Source organism: Leucoraja erinacea, chromosome 16 (assembly GCF_028641065.1).
Source record: "Leucoraja erinacea ecotype New England chromosome 16, Leri_hhj_1, whole genome shotgun sequence".
In the NCBI taxonomy this organism is placed as follows: Eukaryota; Metazoa; Chordata; class Chondrichthyes; order Rajiformes; family Rajidae; genus Leucoraja; species Leucoraja erinaceus.
In genome coordinates this window covers 27,793,332-27,813,910 of record NC_073392.1, presented here as the reverse complement: position 1 = coordinate 27,813,910, position 20,579 = coordinate 27,793,332, and the positions used below count along the sequence as shown (strand labels likewise).

General features: G+C 42.9%; 1 protein-coding gene across 4 annotated transcripts; it reads right to left on the bottom strand.

Annotated features, from left to right (window-relative positions):
- Positions 1–31: 31 nt before the first annotated feature.
- Positions 32–17,344, bottom strand: dalrd3 (DALR anticodon binding domain containing 3). 4 transcript variants are annotated; one of them, XM_055647993.1, is made up of 13 exons: positions 17,093–17,340; positions 16,375–16,676; positions 15,943–16,238; positions 15,339–15,391; positions 12,662–12,772; positions 11,191–11,261; positions 10,027–10,085; positions 7,896–7,978; positions 6,722–6,848; positions 4,239–4,297; positions 3,091–3,204; positions 1,657–1,725; positions 32–590 (listed from the first exon to the last, which is right to left on the bottom strand). In XM_055647993.1, the coding sequence occupies exons 1-13, from the start codon at positions 17,327–17,329 to the stop codon at positions 471–473; spliced, it is 1,701 nt and encodes a 566-aa protein (XP_055503968.1). In that variant the 5' UTR covers positions 17,330–17,340; the 3' UTR covers positions 32–470. The 4 variants fall into 4 exon arrangements, 3 of the variants coding, with proteins under 3 accessions (XP_055503968.1, XP_055503969.1, XP_055503967.1); XM_055647992.1 differs by having other exon boundaries at positions 33–590; positions 12,653–12,772; positions 17,093–17,344; XM_055647994.1 differs by lacking the exon at positions 15,339–15,391 and having other exon boundaries at positions 12,653–12,789; positions 17,093–17,339.
- Between the last annotated feature and the right edge of the window lie 3,235 nt (positions 17,345–20,579).

Here is a 20,579-nt window from a genome sequence, read left to right as displayed (position 1 = left end):
ATTCAATCTTTAAAAAAAAAAAAAAAAAGTTAATTTTAAGATACAGCAGAGATAAATTAGTACAGAGGAAATGGAATTTGTTCAGATCAAGAGAGGGTCACAGGGGGCCAGAACCGGTTTCATGGAAGATGAAGAACTGTGGATGTCCCTCGGTTATCCTTCTTGTCAAACCAGAGATCAGTTTCATGTTTGGGTAAGTAGACCCTTAGGATGATGTGCAGAGGGTGACAGCTAACAGGAAAGGTGAATGAAGCAGTTCTATCATCCGTCTGCCAGGCGTATGACATTCCCGTAGTCACATCTGATCATCTGGAGAAGCCCCAGGCTGAGATATTGCACTGACAAAGAAACTTCGCAGTTGCTCCATTTCAGTCGATGGATCTGTTGCTGATAAAGGTGGGAGAAGTCCATGTTATTCTAGGTTCCTTCAACCCGGTGGTGTGGAATGGAGTACTGGGCGTGCTGGATTCTCAGAGCTGGCTGGGCGGTAGGATGTGAAATGTACCCAGTGCTGTATGAAAAACCTCTCTCAGTCCTTTCATCAACTGCAGCCGAGTGAACATTTGGTTGAACAAGTGTTCCAGCGGTTCCTGTGGAGTCAAACATTCCCTTTAACACGGAGTAATCACTGTGACCTGGACCAGCCACCAGCATAATCAAGGACGAGTCTCACCCCAGTCACCCCCTCTTCTCTCCTCGCCCATCAGGTGAGAGTTATTGAAGTGTGAAAACGCACACCTCCAGATTCAGTGACAGTTTCTTCCCAGCTGCTATCAGGCAATTGAACCATCATATCACCAACTAGAATGGTCCTGAGCTAGTATCTACCTCATTGGAGACCCTCGGATTATCTTTAATTGGTGTTTACTAGACGTTACCTTGCACTATATGTTATTTCCATTATCATGTGTCTGTACACTAGGTTGATTGATTGTAATCATGTATTGTCTTTTTGCTGACTGGTTAGTATGCAACAAAAGCTTTTCACTGTACCTTGGTACATGTGACAATAAACTAAACTAACCAACTAACAGTACGAATGGCCTACACCATCCCAGACAAACCTTTCTTCTGCATTATACCTATTGCATGCCAGCAGTCTGCCTTTGATGAAAGTCACTCTCACATACTGCTTTCTCGCTTCCCCATCTCCTCTTGCCCCAACTATCTGGCCTTCACATGACAATGGTTTTACCCAATGTAATAAAAAAAAGGAACTGAGGATGCTGTTTTATTACCAAAGATAGCCACAAAATGCTGGAGTAGCTCAGTGGGTCAGCCAGCATCTCTGGAAATAAATGGATGGGACCTGAAACATCACCTATCCATTTTCTCCAGAGTTGCTGCCTCTGCTGAGTTAAAGCTGGACTTTGTGCCTCCTTTTGCACACCAGCATCTGCAGTTCCTTGTGTCTACATTTTAGCCATGGAACTTGATTCTTCCTGTCCAGCATTTTGTGTCTACCTTGTGTAAAAGAAAGGAAAGGAATTAAAAAAGGAGTTAGAGGCATTAAAGTTGGGTGGGGAATTAAAGAAAAGGATAATCCAAAACCTAGTCAGAGAAAGGATTAAAAATGGGAAGGAAAATTAGATCCTAACAGAGCCCTAATGGACCACAGTGGGATTACTATGTTTGTATTCATACAACAATACTTACTCCCAAGATGTGCACACGGTTGTAATAGGAGCTGAAATCCATGCTGAGGTTTACAAGGAATTTGCACAGCTACAAAACAAGTTACAACAGGAAGAGGGTGTTCAGTTAGTGAGAACTGTGGGTTTCACAACCAGTGTCCCAAAGCACATTACAGACAATGAAATATCTTTAAAGATTAGTCACTTATGTAATGGAGGAAAATGGCCAGTCACCTTGCAGGCAGTAGTCCCATCAAAGACCAGCATGACATGCTGTAATAAAAAGGGACTGCAGCTATTAGTCTACCCAAGGCATAAAATGCTGGAGTAGCTCAACAGGTCAGGCAGCATCTCTAGAGTGAATGGATAGGTGACGTTTCAGATTGTCCAACAATATGTGTTACAAAAATCCCCTTCACCTGTGTTCACCTATTGTTCTGTCCTTCTTGTTTTCTTTGCGTCCTCTCCCGCCCCCCTCCCCTTGCAATCAGACTGAAGAAGAGTCCCGACCCGAAACATCACCTATCCATGTTCTGCAGAGGTGCTGTCTGACCCACTGAGTCGCTCCAGCATTTTGTATCCTCCTTTAATGTGACATGTTTGTTTTAGGAGCTGCTTGATGAATAGTTATGATCCATGCCATTGAAAGAACCAAATTGCTTTTGGGACAATAGTGTGGATGTATTAATGTACCAAGATGTGGTCTTAGTTCAACCAGCTCATATGAAAGATGGCATCTCCAAGGAGGTCAGTCTTGAGCTGAAACTCATTCTCTGGAGTGGGACCCACGATGCCAGAACAACCATGGTCAATGAAAGGGAGTGAAACAATGTTACATTTATTTAGTCCTCCCCTATAGGAGATCATTAGGGAGATGAAAAACTGGGAGGAAGGGGAGAGGAATAAGAGAGCTTGTAAGAAGCTTTACAATGGGGGGAAAAAAGTAGTTGGGGGAAGGTATTTTAGGGAGAGCATTCCAGATAGGAAACACTTGTGAAAGAAATAATCAGTAAATCAATTGTAGAATTGCTGGAATTTATTTCTTTTTGTTGCTGTCATTATGCACTGAATTTTATTTTGTTCATTACATCTATGTATATAACAACTGTACTTAAAATCCATTGACTCCCTAAAATGGCTGAGGTACTTGGTGTTCTAACACAATTTGCTCTATTGGTGAAAATGTACGATTAGACTAGTCAAGATACTCAAGAGTGCTTTCTTGCTGCATGTCCTGAAACGGAGCAATGAAATTCTTACTTGTAGCAACACAACAGATATGTAAATGTAGTACTTTGAACACAATTGGCCACAAAGCAGCTACATTAAATAGAAAGACCTAGCTTGGACGCAAAGGATAGATGCCTTTTTTTAATTCGGTAAGATTCCCTGACAATAGGACCAAAGACATTTTTAAATTAAAAATCTTTCCTTATCCCTTATCAGTTCATCTTACCGTTTCTGAGTTGACATTCAGATGGATATCTTTTGTTGAACTCATGGAATGTGTAATCTGGGCAAACGCTTCTCGGAACGGAATAATGTAATTATATAACAACAGCCACTCCCCCTACAGATAAGAAAACTGGTTATTCTACCAAAAAAAAAAATCAATGTTAAACAAACAATGGGTCTTAAAATTAATGACTCTGGATTCATCTTGCTCAACTATCTCTCCTTACACTTTCAACCGTCTTGCTTTCCACTGTAAAAAAACATTGAAACAGTTAAACTTTATTGAAACTAAGGTGAATCCATGATGATCTGGCCTTTCATTTATTGTGTCGTACCGCATGGAAACAGGCCCTTCGGCCTAACTTGCCCATACCGACCGAGCTACCCCATTTACAGTGTTTGCACCTGCCCACATTTGGCCCACGTCCTTCTGAACCTTTCCTGCCCACGTACCTGTACAAATGTCTTTTAACTGTTATTTATTGGCAAGTAAAATCTCTAATGAATGATTTAATTGCACCACTCAAAACAAAAAAGAAGCTTCAAAGCCTTCATGGGCACAGTCCTTTGGCAATTTTTATGTAGGCTGAAAAATCCTGATGCTGGTCATGCACACTGTAAATCTCCACCATTCTGGCAATGCCCTTGAGAATATTAAGTTTGGAAGCAACCCTGTGTCCCAATGTACATTCGCTCCACTCCCACCACATCAAGAGTTAACATATGCATGTTAACCTCACATGGGCAAATGTCATAAACCATATACAGAATTTGGCCATTTGGCCCATCATGTTTGCTCCGCTATTCGATCATGGCTGATCTATTTTTCCCTCACATCTCTATTTTCTTGCCTTCTACCCTGTAACCATTGACACCCTTACTAATCAAGAACCTATCATAGTCTGCTTTAAAAATACCCAATGACGGCCTCCACTGCCATCTGTGGCAATGAATTCCACAGGTTCACCACCTTCTGGCTAAAGAAATTCTTCCTCATCTTCATTTTAAAGGTACATTGTGGACTAAGGAACAAGTTATCATAAGCAAGTCCTGACCCTTTTTTGCAACAATCTTTGTTCCTTTAACTACAGCGTCACCTATTAATCCTCCTGATAACAGAACAAGTCTCATTAATGATAGATTTTGTACCTCTTCCCGGAGTACAGGAAAATTCAACTGGGATATTTCTGGGAAACGTGGGTACAATCCTGAAAATAAGACAAAAAAAAAATCTATTTCACTATGGTCAACTTACATTCAATCTTTGGGGAATCTGTGTGTTCAGGTCGAAAGGGGTGAAGCATGTTACAACAAAATTCTATAATATGCTAGCATCTAAAGCCAAACAGAATTGTATTTCATTTTGGCACCAATCTATCCTAACTGATGCCCTGAATATATCCACGTGATCTTAATTTTTCTGAACTTTGCTGTTATCCCAGCATCTGAGGTGATGAGTAAAGGGAGAAGGATTATAAAAATGGCTAGGGTTAACTTGTCCCCAATCAGTCTGAAGAAGGGTCCAGACCTGACATATGTCACATATCCATGTCCTCCAGAGATGTTGCCTAACCCATTGAGTTACTCCAGTACTTTGTGTCCTTTTTTTGTAAACCATCGTCTGTAGTTTTTTGTAGCTACATTTTGCCAACAGAACTTATCCAATATTTGCAGTAGACCATAAGCTGATGCTCAGCGAATCAATTCAGTTATGTACCTTAGTAATACTTCCAAGGCATTACTGACAACTTGTCACCTAGTAATACCTTTAAGGTGAGAGGGACAAAGATTAGCGGTGAGAGTGGAGAAATCAGCACAAGATCTGCCAGAGTTCAGGAGAGGAGAGGAGATGGGCTGGGAAGTAAGGGGGGTGGGAAGGGGGCTGTCTGTAGGCTACTTACCTAAATTAAGCAAATTCAATTTTTATACCGTTGGGTTGCAATCAGTCTGAAGAAGGGCACCGACCCGTAACGCCACCTAAACATGTTCTGCAGAGATGCTGCCTGACCTGCTGAGTTACTCCAATATTTTATGTCTTTCTCTGGTAACCAGACTTTTGCAGTCCTTGTTATTATAATTCAATTTTGATTTCTTAGCTCAAGTCTCCGACTGTAACGGTGGCATGGTGGCGCAGTGGTAGAGTTGCTGCCTTAGTGCCAGAGACCTGGGAAGGATCCCGACTATGGGTGCTGTCTGTACGGAGTTTGTATGTTATCCCCGTGGCCATGTGGGTTTTTTCCTAGGTGCTTCGGTTTCCTTCAACACCCCAAAGAGGTACAGGTTTGCAGATTAATCGGCTTCAGTAAAAATTGTAAGATTGTCCCTCGACATACTTAAAGATGTAAACACTCCACATACAGACAGGACCCGACATCAGGATTAAACCAGGGACTCTCGCCCTGTGAGGCAATACTACCAGCTGCGCCACTGTGCCACCCATCACATGAATATCACATTGGAAATTCAGCAAAACTAATGGTAGAGCTCTCTCTCTCAAACAGTGCTTGGAGTCTCAGCTGTTGATGGTTTTCACTAAGTCAAACAAAAAAACCCAAACCATTTAAATATATTCAAGTATATTTCTTAATGCTATAGACATCCAGGGATGTGTGGAGAAAATGATCATGGTAGAATAGGCCAAAGGGCTGAGTGGCCTAGTCTTGCTCCTATTGTCTATGTTTCAATGTTTCAGATGTTCAATGTTTCTATCTTTCAGGTCTATCCCCTGCAAACATGCTATCAGAAAATTCCGTTTCCAAGTCAACCAACGATGGAGAATCGTTGCTGTCAGATTAACAATTCCTGCATTTTTAAATAGCTGAGGTTTGAGCCAGGTCCAATTTCTAATTGTCTAATTGTCAATTGTTAGTGGTGATGAGAGAAATCAGCCTCGGGATTCGACAGGCCACAAATCAGCATGAGTCTAAAACCTGGAATCACCCCCCACCTCGTTGAAACATTCTCGTTCAATGAGAAATGGCAGGCCTCAGTTTGGTAGCTTGCAACCCAACAGTATGAACATCGAGTAGAAATAAAAGATTGCTGATGCTGGTTTATACCAACTCTTCTTCAGCCAGACGGAAGGGTCCTGACCTTAAACATCATCCATCCTTTTTCCTTAGAGATGCTGCTTGACCTGTGGAGTTACTCCAGCACTCTTTGTCTTCCTTTAGTATGAACATAGAATTCTCCAATTTTAGGTAAACACCCATTTCTCTTCCCTGTTCCCCACCTGGATGCAGAAGGGTCTTGACCCGAAACGTCGTCTGCCCTGCCTGGAACGGGCACGCCTCATAAAAGAGCGTGGACTGGACTCTGAAAATGGTGCCAAAACATGGCGCCTCTTGCAGGCGGGATCAGTAGACAATTTCCATACACTTTGCTTATTGGGAACATGGTAATACTCCACTGGACTGTATGTGAAAAAATAATTTCACTGTACGCTTGCACTTTAAACATGTGACAATAAAAGCACTATTGAAGCATGATCCACTGAATTAGCCCAGCAGTTTATTTTTTCACTCAAGAATCCAGCATCTGCAGTTTCAAATGACTCCAACTTAATAGGAACAGGTGTCCATAGAGGAAAATTAACATGTGGCCTCCAAGTAATAATAAAACACTGATGTTACCTTTCTCCACGGAATTGTTGAAATGATCAAACAGTGTTGCAAGCCTTGCACAGTTGTACATTACAAATGCGCCACTCCTCGTTCCTTTGGTCGAGATATTGACACCTTGTGCCAAGTCCAAATTCAGCTAAAATTCATGGATTGGGGGGTTTGGGAAAGAAACATAGGGTGAGATTTTATTTTCCAACCTGATATCTGGCAGTTTCTTAACCTCAGTCGATTTGTAATCAAAGAGTTCCTCCAGTAATATAATTTGTTTTAAAAGGAAAATCAAATGGATGATATTCTGCTAAAGCAAAATAACCCAGTGATGCAATTGGTAGTGCCAGAGATCCGGGTTCAATCCTGACCTCGGGTGTTGTCTGCATGTGGAAGTTGCGTGTTCTCCCTGTGACCACGTGGGTTTCCTCCGGATGCTTTGGTTTCTGCCCACATCCAAAAGACCCATATGTTTCTGGGTGAAGTGGCCTTTGTAAAATCGCCCCTCGTGTGGAGGTAGTGGATGCAAAAGTGGCATAATATAGAACTGATCAATGATCAGTGTGGACTGGGTGGGCAGTGGGGTTTGTTTCAATCAATAACCACAGGAATAATCAATCAATAACCTCAGGAATAATGCAGGGAAATACTAGTCACTGGCCACCCTGTTAAAAAGTTTAAACCATTATGCAAAAGGACTGGGATGTGGAAAATGGACATTCAACTCATCTACCCTTCTGTCTGAAGGTCTCAAACCATAACATTTCAGTTTCAGGCGTGGCACAGTGATGCATCAGTAGAGCTGCTGCATTACAGCACCAGACACCCAGCTTCAATCATGACTACGGGTGCTGTACATAGCTTGTACGTTCCCACTGTGACAGCGTAGATTTTCTCTGGATGCTCCAGTTTTCCTCCCACACTCCACAAAAACATTAATTGGCTTCAGTAAAAGTATAAATTGTCCCTAGTGTGTAGGATAGTGCTAGTGTCCGGGGCGATCGCTGGTCGGTGTGCTCTTGGTGGGCCGAAAGGCCTGTTTCTGTAGTCATCTGTCAATTCCCTCCACACACCGCTGAGTTCCTCCAGCACTTTATGTTTTGCTCAAGATTCCAGCATCTGCAGTTTCATATGTCTACTACATTTTCTTGCCAGTCTCTGCTTTTGCTCCAGTCAGAATACATTGATTACTTACAGGATTGCGGTGTGAAGTTGCCAGTAGTTCAAACTTGATAACAGCTGAGGTCATGTTATTGATGATTTCAGCCCATGAATCACCTAGGAAAAAACGTCATCAATACTACATCATCAGAATTGTTCATACGCAGTAAAAAAATTCCTTTTGCAGTAAACAATTCAATATTGAATTCTCCAATTAACTCGTATTCTCCTTTCTTTCTGTCTGTGTCAGAAATAGCCATTTCTGCCAGTCATCATTTTATTTGCCCTCTTTCTAATAGCAGTCTGGCCTGCCGATCCAGTGCTATAGGAATGCACAAACCAGCCACGGCATAGTGTGCCTTTACGAGCCACATTAACCTGTTTGGTAGCACTCCCTTTGTTCATACCATTCCTCTCCCACCTTCTCTGCTACGGAAAACAAACTTGCTTTTTCTCTTGTAGAAACAGAGAACCCCAGATGCTGGTTTATACCAGAGATTGACACAAAGTGCTGGATTAACTCAAGTGGGTCAGGCAGCATCTCTGGGGAAAAAGCATAGGCGACGTTTCGGGACCCTATTCCAGTCTGAAGAAGGGACCCGACCTGAAACGTCACCTATTAATTTTTTCCAGAGATGCTGCCTGACCCACCCCAGTGCTTTTCTATTCCCCAGTTCTGATGAAGGTTCCCAGATCTGAAACATTATTTGTGTCTATTTCCAGCAGATGCTACCAGACCTGCTGAGGATTTCCAGCATTTTCTGTTTTTATTTCAGATTTTTTTTGATTTTGATACAAATTTTTGAACTTTCAACAAACAGCAAAATAGCAAGCCTTCAGACTCACTATCTGAACCTTCTTTGTCACCTTGGGTAGTGGTGGAATTTTGGCTGGCGGTCTATAACCTTCATCTGTATCAGATTGTATTTGGAAGACCTGTGCACAATAATCCAGGCTGGTGTTTGTTATGCCACATCGAGGATTGCTACAAAATATAGCGATTTCATTTAAGAATGTCATTAAATCAAAGAAACGACATAAGGTGTTGGAGTAACTCAACAGGTCAGGCAACATCTCTGGAGAACATGTACACGTTCTTAGGCCAAAACGTCATGTATCCATGTTCACTGGAGATGCTGCCTGCCCTGCTGAGTCACTCCAGCACTTTGTCTTTATTTTTGAAAACCAGCATCTGCTGTTCCTTGTTTCTCCTTATTAATTAACTAAATTCTACCTTTCCTTCCAACTGGATGTAAAAGTGACTATGACAATTATTAACAGCATTCTGACGAACATTTACCCCAAGACATTATGTAATTTTTTTAATGGAATGTCTTGTTTATATGCATTACAATATTGATTATACGTTGAAAGGTGTTATCATTGGCTGTAAATGAGACTTGTGAATAGTACTGAACTGAAATACTTCTCTTTGCACCCTGAACTAGCTATCTTCTTGAACCTTTTATAGTCACACGGCACGGAAACTGACCAAGATGCCCCATCTACGCTAGTCCCATCTTCCCGTGTTTGACTCATACCCCTATCTCAACCTTTCCTATTCATGTACATGCCCAAATGTTTTTTTTTAAATGTTGGTTTTTGTCCCTGTCTCAACTACGTCCTCTGGCAGCACGTTCCATATACCCATCACCCTCTGTGTGAAAACATTGCTCCTCAGGATTGTCGTGAATCTTTCCCCATCTCATATTACATTACGTCCTCTGGTTCTTCATTCCACTACTCTGGATAAAAGACTTTGTGAATTCACATCTATTCCTCGCACGATCTTACACACCTCAGCGCACAATCTCAGTATCGTTTTTATGCAACGATCACCTGTGGAAAAATGTTTATCTAATTTTCCTTTGAATAAAAATCATCTCGGTTTTAAACCCATCTCTAATGAGCACTTACCAACAATTTGTTAATTTCTCTCCAAAACAATGTTATTGATTATAGTCATATCACCTACAGCCTTAACTGGTTGAAGACTTGTGTTTTTAAACTAAACTACACTATCTCATTCATTCCCCGCTAACACATTTTGTGTTTGTTCCCAGTGGTAGTCTAGTAAGAACAAAGTTGAGACATCCTGTTGCCAAGGCCAGTGTGAACTAAAGGGACACATGACTAGATAACATACTTGTCCAGTGGATCTGTACCTTGCACTATGTTTCCATACTTCATTACAGATGCTTCGAGCATTTGAGATTTTCGAAATCTAGATCAAAAAAATTGTTTGTGATTAAAGGATAGTTCTAAAAAGTAAATTGGTTAATTTTATAATGTAATCTTACTTCAAAATATCAATAATTTTATCATTGAAGTAATTGAATTCTACTGGTCGAAAAAAAGGAATCTATGATTAAACAGTGCTAAATCTTCGTCATGTGAAGTAAATCAAGATGAGTGAAAATAAGTTTGGCACTGCTGGAAAGGACCAGTTTGGTTTAGATTAGAGATCCAACATGGAAACAGGCCCAATTGCCCCACCGAATCCATGCCCACCCTCAATTACCCGTTCACATTCGAAATTCTATGTATTAAATGGACACGATTTAATTAATCAAGAACAAAGGAAATAAGTTCATTCTTGCAATTCCATCCAAATAGAAAGGTCTGGGAAGCAATAATTTAGAAACCAGAAATGTCAATCACCTACAATGGGTGATGCAGTGATAGAGAAACTGTCTCACCACGCTAGAGACTCGGGTTCCACCCTGTCGAATGCAGACTGTGTGGAGTTTGCATGTTCTCCCTGTGACCTTGTGGGTTTCCTCTGGGGCTCTGATTTCCTCCCACACACTAGGAATGTGCGGGGTTTTAGGTTAATTGGCCCTCTGTAAATTATCCCCACTGCGCAGGGAGTGGATGAAAAAGTTGGATAACAGAACTAGAGTGAACGGGTGATCGATGATCAGCATGGACTCGGTAGGCCAAAGGACCTGTTTTCATGCCGTAGCTGTAAAAAAAAAAAATCCTATACACCCCTGGGCTATAAATAACGATCTATTCTCCTTCTCAGGCAGGTTGTGTGCCTGGTGGAGGAATTCAGGCAATAAACAATCACGGGGTTGGTCTTGTTTCCACAAATAGGACTGAGCCATGAAATGCTATAATGGTGTTGAGAGATATTGCACTGAAGTATTCAGTAGTTAATGGCTCACACAGTGGTTGGTTGTCTGAGATGCATTGTAGGCAAGGTCAAATTTTATTTTATCATGGAAAATATCTGTGTAAACATGAATTGTTTGAATTGATGACAAAATAAAAAGTATGAGGGAAGACAGTCTAAATTTTGGTAATTATTTGCACGGGTGACTTACTGAAAATACTGAACAGCACTGAGATGAGAGTGTTCACCTTTTGTTCTCACTGGGCCACACACAAGGTGTCTCTGCGAAGTACAAAACAAATACATAATAAATATTTCAATTAACTACAGTTAAAATTATATTATCAAACTACTTCTACACACCAGAGTAAAATACCAGAGTGCCGCATGATGCAGCTCTGTAAGGCTTGGGTTAGGACGTATTTGGAGAATTGCATGCAGTTCCGATTGCCCCATTACAGAAAGGATGTAGAGGCTTTGTAGAGTGTGCAAGGTACCAGAATACTATCTGGATTATGTGCTTTCCACTACAAGGAGAGGTTGGATAAACTTGGAATGTTTTCTCTGGAACGTCAGATGTTGAAGGGAGATTTGATAGAAGTATATAACATATTCAGAGGCATGACTATGGTAGACAGTCAGAAGCTTTTTCCCCCAGGGTGGAAAGGTCTAACACCAGAGGGCATAGCTATAAGGTGAAAAGGAAAAAAGTTTAATAGAGCTGTGCAGGACAAATAGTAGTGGAGGACTCAAATGCATTGATAGGGGTACTGGAGGTGGCAGATACGATAGTGGCATTTACAAGGCTTTTAGATAGGCACATGAAAGTGCAAGGAATAGAGGGATATAGTTCATGCACAGGCTGATTAGATCAGTTTAACATGGCATCATGTTTGGTACATACATTCTGAGCCGAAGGGCCTTGAAACTTGACAGGTAATGAGGTAGAAGCTTGATCTGCCCATCTGAATGCATCACTTTGTAATTACATTAGGCCAGGCAAAAGAAATGGCTTGGATCAAATAGTTGAAGTAAGCACGCAAAATGGTTATTGGTGAACATGCAAATGCTGAAATTACGGAATAAACCAAAAATGGTGGTAACATTCAGCAGGACAGGCATATTTAGTCTAGTGCAGCCCACTGAGTCCACGCCGACTGTCGATCACCCATTCACACTGGTTCTGTTATCCCACTTTCTCATCCACTCCCTGCAGACTTGGGATAATTTATGGAGGCCAATTAATCCAATCGATTTCAAAAGGAGAATTCCCACACAGGTGGATGAGCTCTTGAGTAAATGCTTGTATTCTTATAGAAACGCTAGAAATTAGGTGCAGGAGTAGGCCATTCGGCCCTTCGAGCCTGCACCGCCATTCAAAATGATCATTACTCGATCACCCACTCAGTATCCGCCAGAGAATCGATCCTTCTGCTCTCATACCCCCACGTGATCCCGTGCATTAGCCACAAGGGCTCAAAACATACTTTAATTACTCTTAAATAAATAGCCAATGAACAGGCCTCAACTACCCTCTGTGGCAGAGAGTTCCAGAGATTCACCACACTATACCAACGCTCTTAAATGTGTTACTTTCGTCGGGAACATTTGACTATTCACTGTCTCGACTTTGGTCCACCATTGCATTACTAATCCTGATATGTCAAAATAACCTGAGTTACTCGATCAGTCTCACTGCTGAGTATCCGCCAGAGAACATCGATCTTCTGCTGTTGAAACTCCTCCTCACAGCCCACCATGTGGATTGCCGTGCATTGGTCTGCTGCATCCACCTGAGACTCAAAACATACTTTAATTACTTTAAAACATGTTTATAAATTTGATTTCAGTTTAATCAGAGTAGAATATAACAGCAAAAAACATCCATAATGTTGTTATCAGAGTAGTACAACTCACCAGTCCCTAATATAAATTAAACACCACAACCTACAAATAGGCTCCGAATTATATAAACTTGAGGAAATTTTCTATTTATTTCTGTGTGATATATTTTTTGTTGTATATTATGGGTTTTACACCAGTAATATGTTTACCTATCTGTTGTACTACTGCAAGTAAGAATTTCATTGTTCTTTTTCGGGACATATGACAATAAAACACACTTGGCATAGTGCTGTAAACTCATCCCCGTCGAGTATTTCCATCAAGTAGTAGAAACAGGAACTGCAGATGCTGGTTTACACAATAGAATACAAAGTGCTAGAGTAAATCAGCGGGTCAGGCAGCATCTCAGGAGAACATAGACAGGTGTCGTTTTGTGTCAGTATTCTTCTTGAGACTGATTGGGGGAGGAGGAGGGATGAAAGCTGGCAGAGAGTAGAGGCAGGACAAATTGTGGCAGGTAATACGTGGGCACAGGCGATGGGGTGGGGGGTTTAGATACGCAGTTGGTTGGAACAAAATCCAGAGATAAAAACATACTGGTGCAAGACAGAATTTAGGAGCTGCGAATTGTGAAGTCAGAGGAAGGAATGTAGGAGGAGGGGGAGGGGAGAAATAGGTGGGAGTCCAGGAGGAGCAGTTGGGAGGGGAGGGCAAGGGGCGGTGATTAGAGGTTACTTAAAATTGGGCAATTCATCGTTCCTGCCTTTGGGTTGTTAGCTACCTATGCAAAATATGAGGTGCTGTTCCTTCAGTTTGAGTGTGGACTTACTCTGGCAATGGAGGAGGCCCAGGATAGAAAGGTCAGTATGGGAATTGGAAGGGGGGGGGGTCAAGGTGGTTAGCAACTAGGAGATCCTGTTGGCCTTGGTGGACCAAGTGCAAGTGTTCAGCAATCAAAAGTAATGGTTAACTTCAACATATCTATTCTGTTGGGCTAGAGTGCAAGGCATCCTGTCTAACTGAAGTTTTGGCAGATCTATCTTCTCCAACGTCACTTCATACTTGGTCATTGGTGCTCTCTTCGCCATGAAAAATTACCCAATGTTGGGCGAGTTCAGAACCAGGGGCCACAGTCTTAGAATAAAGGGGAGGCCATTTAAGACTGAGGTGAGAAAAAACTTATTCACTCAGAGAGTTGTGAATTTGTGGAATTTCCTGCCAGAGGGCAGTGGAGGCCAAATCACTGGGTGGATTTAAGAGATAGATAGAGGTCCAGGGGCTAGTGGAATCAAGGGATATGGGGAGAAGGCAGGCACGGGTTATTGATTGGGGACGATCAGCCATGATCACAATGAATGGCGGTGCTGGCTCGAAGGGCCGAATGGCCTCCTCCTGCACCTATTTTTCTATGTTTCTATGACAACCTGGCATACTATACCATGTTCAGATCTCAAATGGTTGGGAATCATCATCACCCAGTTTATTACAGGCTGGGTAAATTGGGTAAAACAGTGTGGATTTTCACGTGGAACTTTGAGCAAAAAACAAAGTGATGGAGGAACTTAGTGGGCCAGGCACATCTGTGGAAGGAATGGACAGATGATATTTCAGGTCGGGACCCTTCTTCAGACTCATCAGAAGTGGACTGCAAAAGGCAACACTAAGCTTAACTTAGTAATGAATGGCAGGGACACTCAGACCCCCAAAGAGACATTTGGTGTAGCATGAAGAAACAACAGTAGAAACAAAGAACTGCAGATACTGGTTAATACACAAAAGGCCATGTTCTCCAGAGATGCTGCCTGATCTTTTGAGTTAGTCCAGCACTTTGTGTCCTTCCGAGAAACAATACAGCTAGATGCCAAAATTGACCCACTGACTTCCATCACCCCTCAGATATCTAGGTTTAGATCAAGTCATTTTATTCTCATATGTCCCAGATAGAACAATGAAATTCTTACTTGCAGCAGCCCAACAGAATATGTAAACATAGTATACTGTAAACAATATAATAAATGAGAGAGAAAACAAAAGGCTTAGTGTGTGTGTGTACATATACACACTCACAAATACACACACATATACATATATACACGCACACATATGTACACACAAAAAAATCCAAACAATAATACCTGTAGTGCAATAATAACAATAATAATCTACGTAGTTCAGAGCTTATTTGAGGTTGTAGTGTTTAATAGCTGAATGGCTGTAGGCAAGAAGCTGTTCCTGAACCTGGGCATTACAGTTTTCAGGCTCATGTTACTTCTTCCCGATGGCAGGAGTGAAATGTGTGTGTGTCCAGCGGGGTGTGGGTCTCTGATTATGCTGGCTGTCTTTCTTGAGGCAGCAATTCTAGTAAATCCCTTCGATGATGGGGAGGTCAGAGCCATTGATGGACTTGGCAGTGTTCACGACTTTTTGCATCAGGTAAAAAGGGAAACATGTCACTTTGGAGCATGCCTTTTGGACCATGTCATTTGCAGGAAAGTAAGCTGACCTTACACTGACCTGTAAGACTGTGTTTTGAAGTTCTGCTACCTGTCTCAGGGTTTCCTCCTGCACTGTATAAAGCAGAATCAATTATTCTAGTTTACCATCTAAAAACACCAATCAGCAAATATCAATCCTCATTCCTAGAAAAAATGGTTTGCTTCAATTTGCTACTTTTAAATAATATTCAATTCAATATGCACCAACCTTGATTATAATTCTAAGGTGGACACAAAATGCTGGACCCGAAACGTCACCCAATCTCGACCCGAAACGTCACCCATTTCTTCTCTCAAGAGATGCTGCCTGTCCCACCGAGTTACTCCAGCATTTTGTGTCTACCTTCAATTTAAACCAGCATCTGCAATTCTTTCTTAAACATTGATTGGAATTCTATTTTACAAACAGACTTGATGTGTATTTATTCAGGATGTGGAGACTCATTGTCTTATTTCCACCACTGTGCCATCCTTTTTGAACTTAACATTCAAAGATATTTCCCCAGTCTTTCCATGCCATGAAACGTGAAAAAAATCACTCTCAGATACCGCACGGGTCACAGAACAACTACCAGCATAATAAAAGGCTCGTATGCCTGGCTTGTTAATTTTCATGGACCTACCCAAAGCCACATTCAAGTTTGTGTCATAACCTTCTAGTTCCTTCTCTTTTAGAAACAGTCTTAGATTCACTTTGTAGTCCACCCCTTTTGGCAGCGTGAGACAAGTCTGATTTGAAAGGGTATCCAACTGCCCACACTCTGTGTAAACTGACTCTGAGAGAATCTTCTTGAAGTCAGAAACGTTTCTGTCGTCTGACACGGTTTCCAGGGAGGATGTCCAGTTGACGCCGAATGATTTCAGGAACTTGCAGACTTCTGCATTTTGCTGAAGATTTGGCACTGCACGTACAACATAGCTGAGGACAAAAATGAAAAACAAACCATAACATTATTCGTAAATATACCCTAAATGCCCATTTGTTTAAATTGTTGCTCTTAGTAAGACAATAACCATCAGGTTAAAAACCTGTAATTTGTGTAAGTAAAACATACCCTTGTTGTCTTAACACTTCAGCAAGATGGTCTGCCAGGAGGATAGTTCGTAAATGATTAATTGTCATTGATTCGGGTCCCCTACTCCCTTGCAAAGGTGCGCAGTTCAGAATCACACATTTCCTCTTTGGCAATACAGACATCAGAGGTCGTGTGTAGAGAGGGAGATTGCTCAGCACCTGCTGAAAAAGGGCAGGATGGTCCAAGTGAATCACCAATCCAGCTCCTGTCTGGATGCAGCTGCGTATATACAGGCGGTGACCATACTCTGACAGCAGCCTTTCGATGAAATCTCCGGGAACCTAATACATAAAAAACATTAGAGTTTATAAACATAGAACTGCAGATGTTGGTTTACACAAAAGGATACATAGTGCTGGAGTAACTCAGTGGATCAGGCAGCATCTCTGGAGAACATGGAGAGGCGACGTTTCTGGTCGGAACCCCTTCAAACAATCAGTCTGAAGAAAATTCCCGACATGAAACATCACCTGTCCATGTTCTCCCGAGGTGTTGAATAGCCCGCTGAGTTACTCCAGCACTTTGTGTCTTTTGTCTACCCTGTTGATGCCTCATATCGATTGTATACTACTTGTCAGGTGTCCCCCCCCCCCCTTCCCCCTCTTCCCCTTCCCCCCTCCCCCTTCCCCTCTCCCCCCCCCCCCCATGCAATGACTTTGATGCTGAACCCGTCCCCGGTCCCCGCCGCCTCGCCCACCTGACCCTGCGGGTAGAGTTTGCTCAGAGCCCCTCTGGGTGCGATCCAGTCGCGGGACCTCAGGTTGCGCCCGCTGCTCTCCTTGAACCAGACACGGCCGTCCCTCCCGCCGCCCAGCGCCGCTTCCAGCGCGGCGGCGCAGCTGGCAAGACTAAACTCCGGGGCAGCGGCTGCAGCGACGGCGGCGCCTCCACCGGTACAGGGCTGCGCCATCTTGATGGCGACCCCGCTGCCCATCGTTTCCGGGTCAGCGTCGGATTTCCGGCTCTATAGATCACCATGGCAACGGGTATGCTGGACACGAGAAACTGCAGATGCCGGTGGACAATAAAATACACAACGTGCTGGAGTAACTCAGCGGGTCAGGCAGCATCTCTGGATAACATGGACAGGTGATATTTTGGGTCAGGACCCTTCTTCAGCCTCAACTCCCTGTGTGTAAAGATGGTTTGGAAAACCAGTTCCTGTGTGAGCAAAGATCTATGATAGAGCTTTGCTTGTGAGTGTGGTGAAGGTGCCGGAAATGTCTCCATCCCAAATACTAAGAGGTAATAGAATACACGTAGGCAAGGAAAACATGCACATCTGTAGGATATCTCTCTATCTTTTCAGAGAGATATTGTATAGGGAGGTTGCACATAAGGTCATCGGGTCAAAGGGCGTGACGCACGGAGCAGCTCAATCCATGCGGAGGACATGACAGCTTCACTGTTAACACATGGGACGCGTACCTTCTTACCTGTTAAAAAACGCCAAAATTGTCATTTTTTTGTGCTATAAATATTTGTAGGTGCTGTCATTGAAAGCGGGAAGGTTTGCTCTGAACCCGAGCACCAAGGTGTAAGCGGTCGAAGGAGCGCATCCGTCGGGACAGCCCCCGCTCCCCCCCCTGGGTCAGCGCTGTCCGGCCACAGCTGCCCTGCGCCCCGTCTCCCTCTGTGGGACAGACTGTCACGGGGCTGTGGGTCGGTAGCCCCCACACACGAGGCTGGGGTCGAGCGGGGCTGGGGTTGAGTAGGGCTGGGATGGAGTGGGACCGGGGCGGGGTCAGAGTGGGACCGGGGCCGAGGTCGGAGCAGTGATTGACGGCCCGGGGTCTGCGGGTGTAAAACCAGTCCGGATGCTGGGCTAGAAGAGGGCCCGCTGTGCTGGCAGCCATAGTAAATGCTTACCTGCAGTTCACCGCGTGTACTCCACTTGGCATTGCATGGCAACAGTACAGGTCACGGGTCGTGACCTCGACTGCGTGCAACCTCAAGGAACTGTCACCCAGCTGCTGGCTTATAAAACAAGACACAAAGTGCTGGAGTAACTCGGTGGGTCAGGCAGCATCTCTGGAGAACATGGATAGTTGACGTTTTAAGTTGGGTCCTTCTTGGAAAAAAACTCTTTGACCCACCAAGACTATGCAGACCATCAGGCATCCATTTACTCAAATGCTACGTTGTCCTCTCCATAATGCTATCAATGAAACTGTTGGCCTTTATGTATGTGAAAGTGGGATAACAGTGTTGATGGGCCTGTTTCCATGGTGTACCTTTAAAACTAAATTCCCTTCATATTCTACCACTGCCTACCAATTAACCTACCAACATATGTGTTGTTGTAGCAAAGTGGAGCACCCAGAGGAAACCCAACAAGAATGGGCAAACTCCACACAGGTAGCACCCGAGGTCAGGATTGAACCTGGGTTTCTGGCGCTGTGAGGTAATAGCTTTAGCAGTTGCACCACTGCAGAAGTGTGGCCAATGGTAGGAACCCAGCAACTACCTGCACAAGTTTCAACAAAAAGCATGACAAGGTAATAGTTCGATAATAAAGTTTAAATCATGTTGGCAGAAACATAAGCATCAACTTAATCAAGCACTACCCCCGATTATTTTCTCTTCTCTCCTCCCGTTGAACCACTAGATTCAAGAACAGGTTCTTCCCTGCTGTTATCAGTCTTGATCGGACCTTACATATGCTGGGTTGTGGAAATGTTATGACCCATTCTAGCTGACTGAAGTTTGCCACTCAGGAAGTCCTGAAGCCATTCACAGATGGAGGCTCCAAGGCCATGGCCGTGGTTTTAAGGCCAAGCTTATTTGGTACTGTGGTGTCGAAGGTTGAGCTGAAGTCAATGAATAGCATCCTGACATTTTGCTTTTCTTATTTTCAAGGTGATCCAGAGCTGAAACTAGTGCAAGAGAGATGGCTTTTTATTGTAGAGAGTCAGGATTGTCTGGAAAACTGGTTTAAATGTGGACCATTACCAACTTTCACAGCACTTCATTATGGTTGATGTTAGAGCTACTGGGCGGTAGTTGTTGAGACAGGTGTCTTTATTTTTCTTGGGAAATGGAATGGTGGAGGTTTCTTTGAAGCAGATGGGGCAGAAGAGTGCGGAAGTGAGAGTTTGAAGATGTTGGTGAAGACCTGTGGTAAGTTGATTGATGAACGATTTCAGAACTTGTCCAATGACCATCCAGGTAACCCGTTCTCTCTGAAAGTTTTTCTTTGTAAATTTGAGCAAATTTGACTTCTGCCAGTGAGATGTATGGGACAGAGCCAGCTGGGGATGAAGAAATTCGCTAAGCTTGAACCTTCTTTGCCTGTTCAAAACGGGCAAAAAAGACATTATGCTCATCTTGTAATGATATGCGTGTCTGAAATTGCCTTTAATTTTTGCTTGTAGTCCACGATGGTATTCAGGCATTGCTATTGTTGCTGGGCATTCACTTATTGAACATGCTAATGTTTCGGAAGTCTCTCGAGGCATTCAACAATTTTGAACTAGGATATTCATCCAGAAATTCTGGTCCTGATTCATAGTCATACAGCATGGAAACAGGCCCTTCACTCCAACTTGCCCATGCCAACAAAGATGCCTCTTTTTACACTATTTCCACCTGCCTGCATTTAGCCCATATCCTTTACTACATGCACCTGTCAAAATCAGATTACTTTGGATAAGCTGACTCGGGTGAATTATTGGCCTGAAGTTTTAACCTGGATTTAATTGTCTCAATGAATGGGTGGTAGTGGTAACTAAATTCAGTGGTAACTTTCAAAGGACAATTGAATACATCTTGGAGGACTTAATATTATCAGGAAATTTAGAAAGAGCTGTAAACTTTGGTTTATTAAATATATATTTCAAAAGAGCTGTCATGCATGCATGACGGATTGAATGGCCTCCTTCGGTGTGATACTCAGCGAAATGGCTAATTGGATAGGATTAAGTATCTGGGATGAAATTAATGTCCTGGTGTGAGCAAGAGGGAAGAAAAGAGTTAAGTAAATTCATATTTAAAAGAATGAAGAGGCTTGGGTCAGGAGAGGTAAAGAATTTGAGCATAGTTCTGTTGCAGGAATTTCTTCCAGGCAGATGGAGCCAAAAGTAAAATAAAGTGATTAAGTAACAAGTATTTAGGTGAAACCTGGGTGGAGATTTGTGTTAACTCAGAGTACATGTGATCAAAGCCAGGAGGCCAAGGGTATGAAG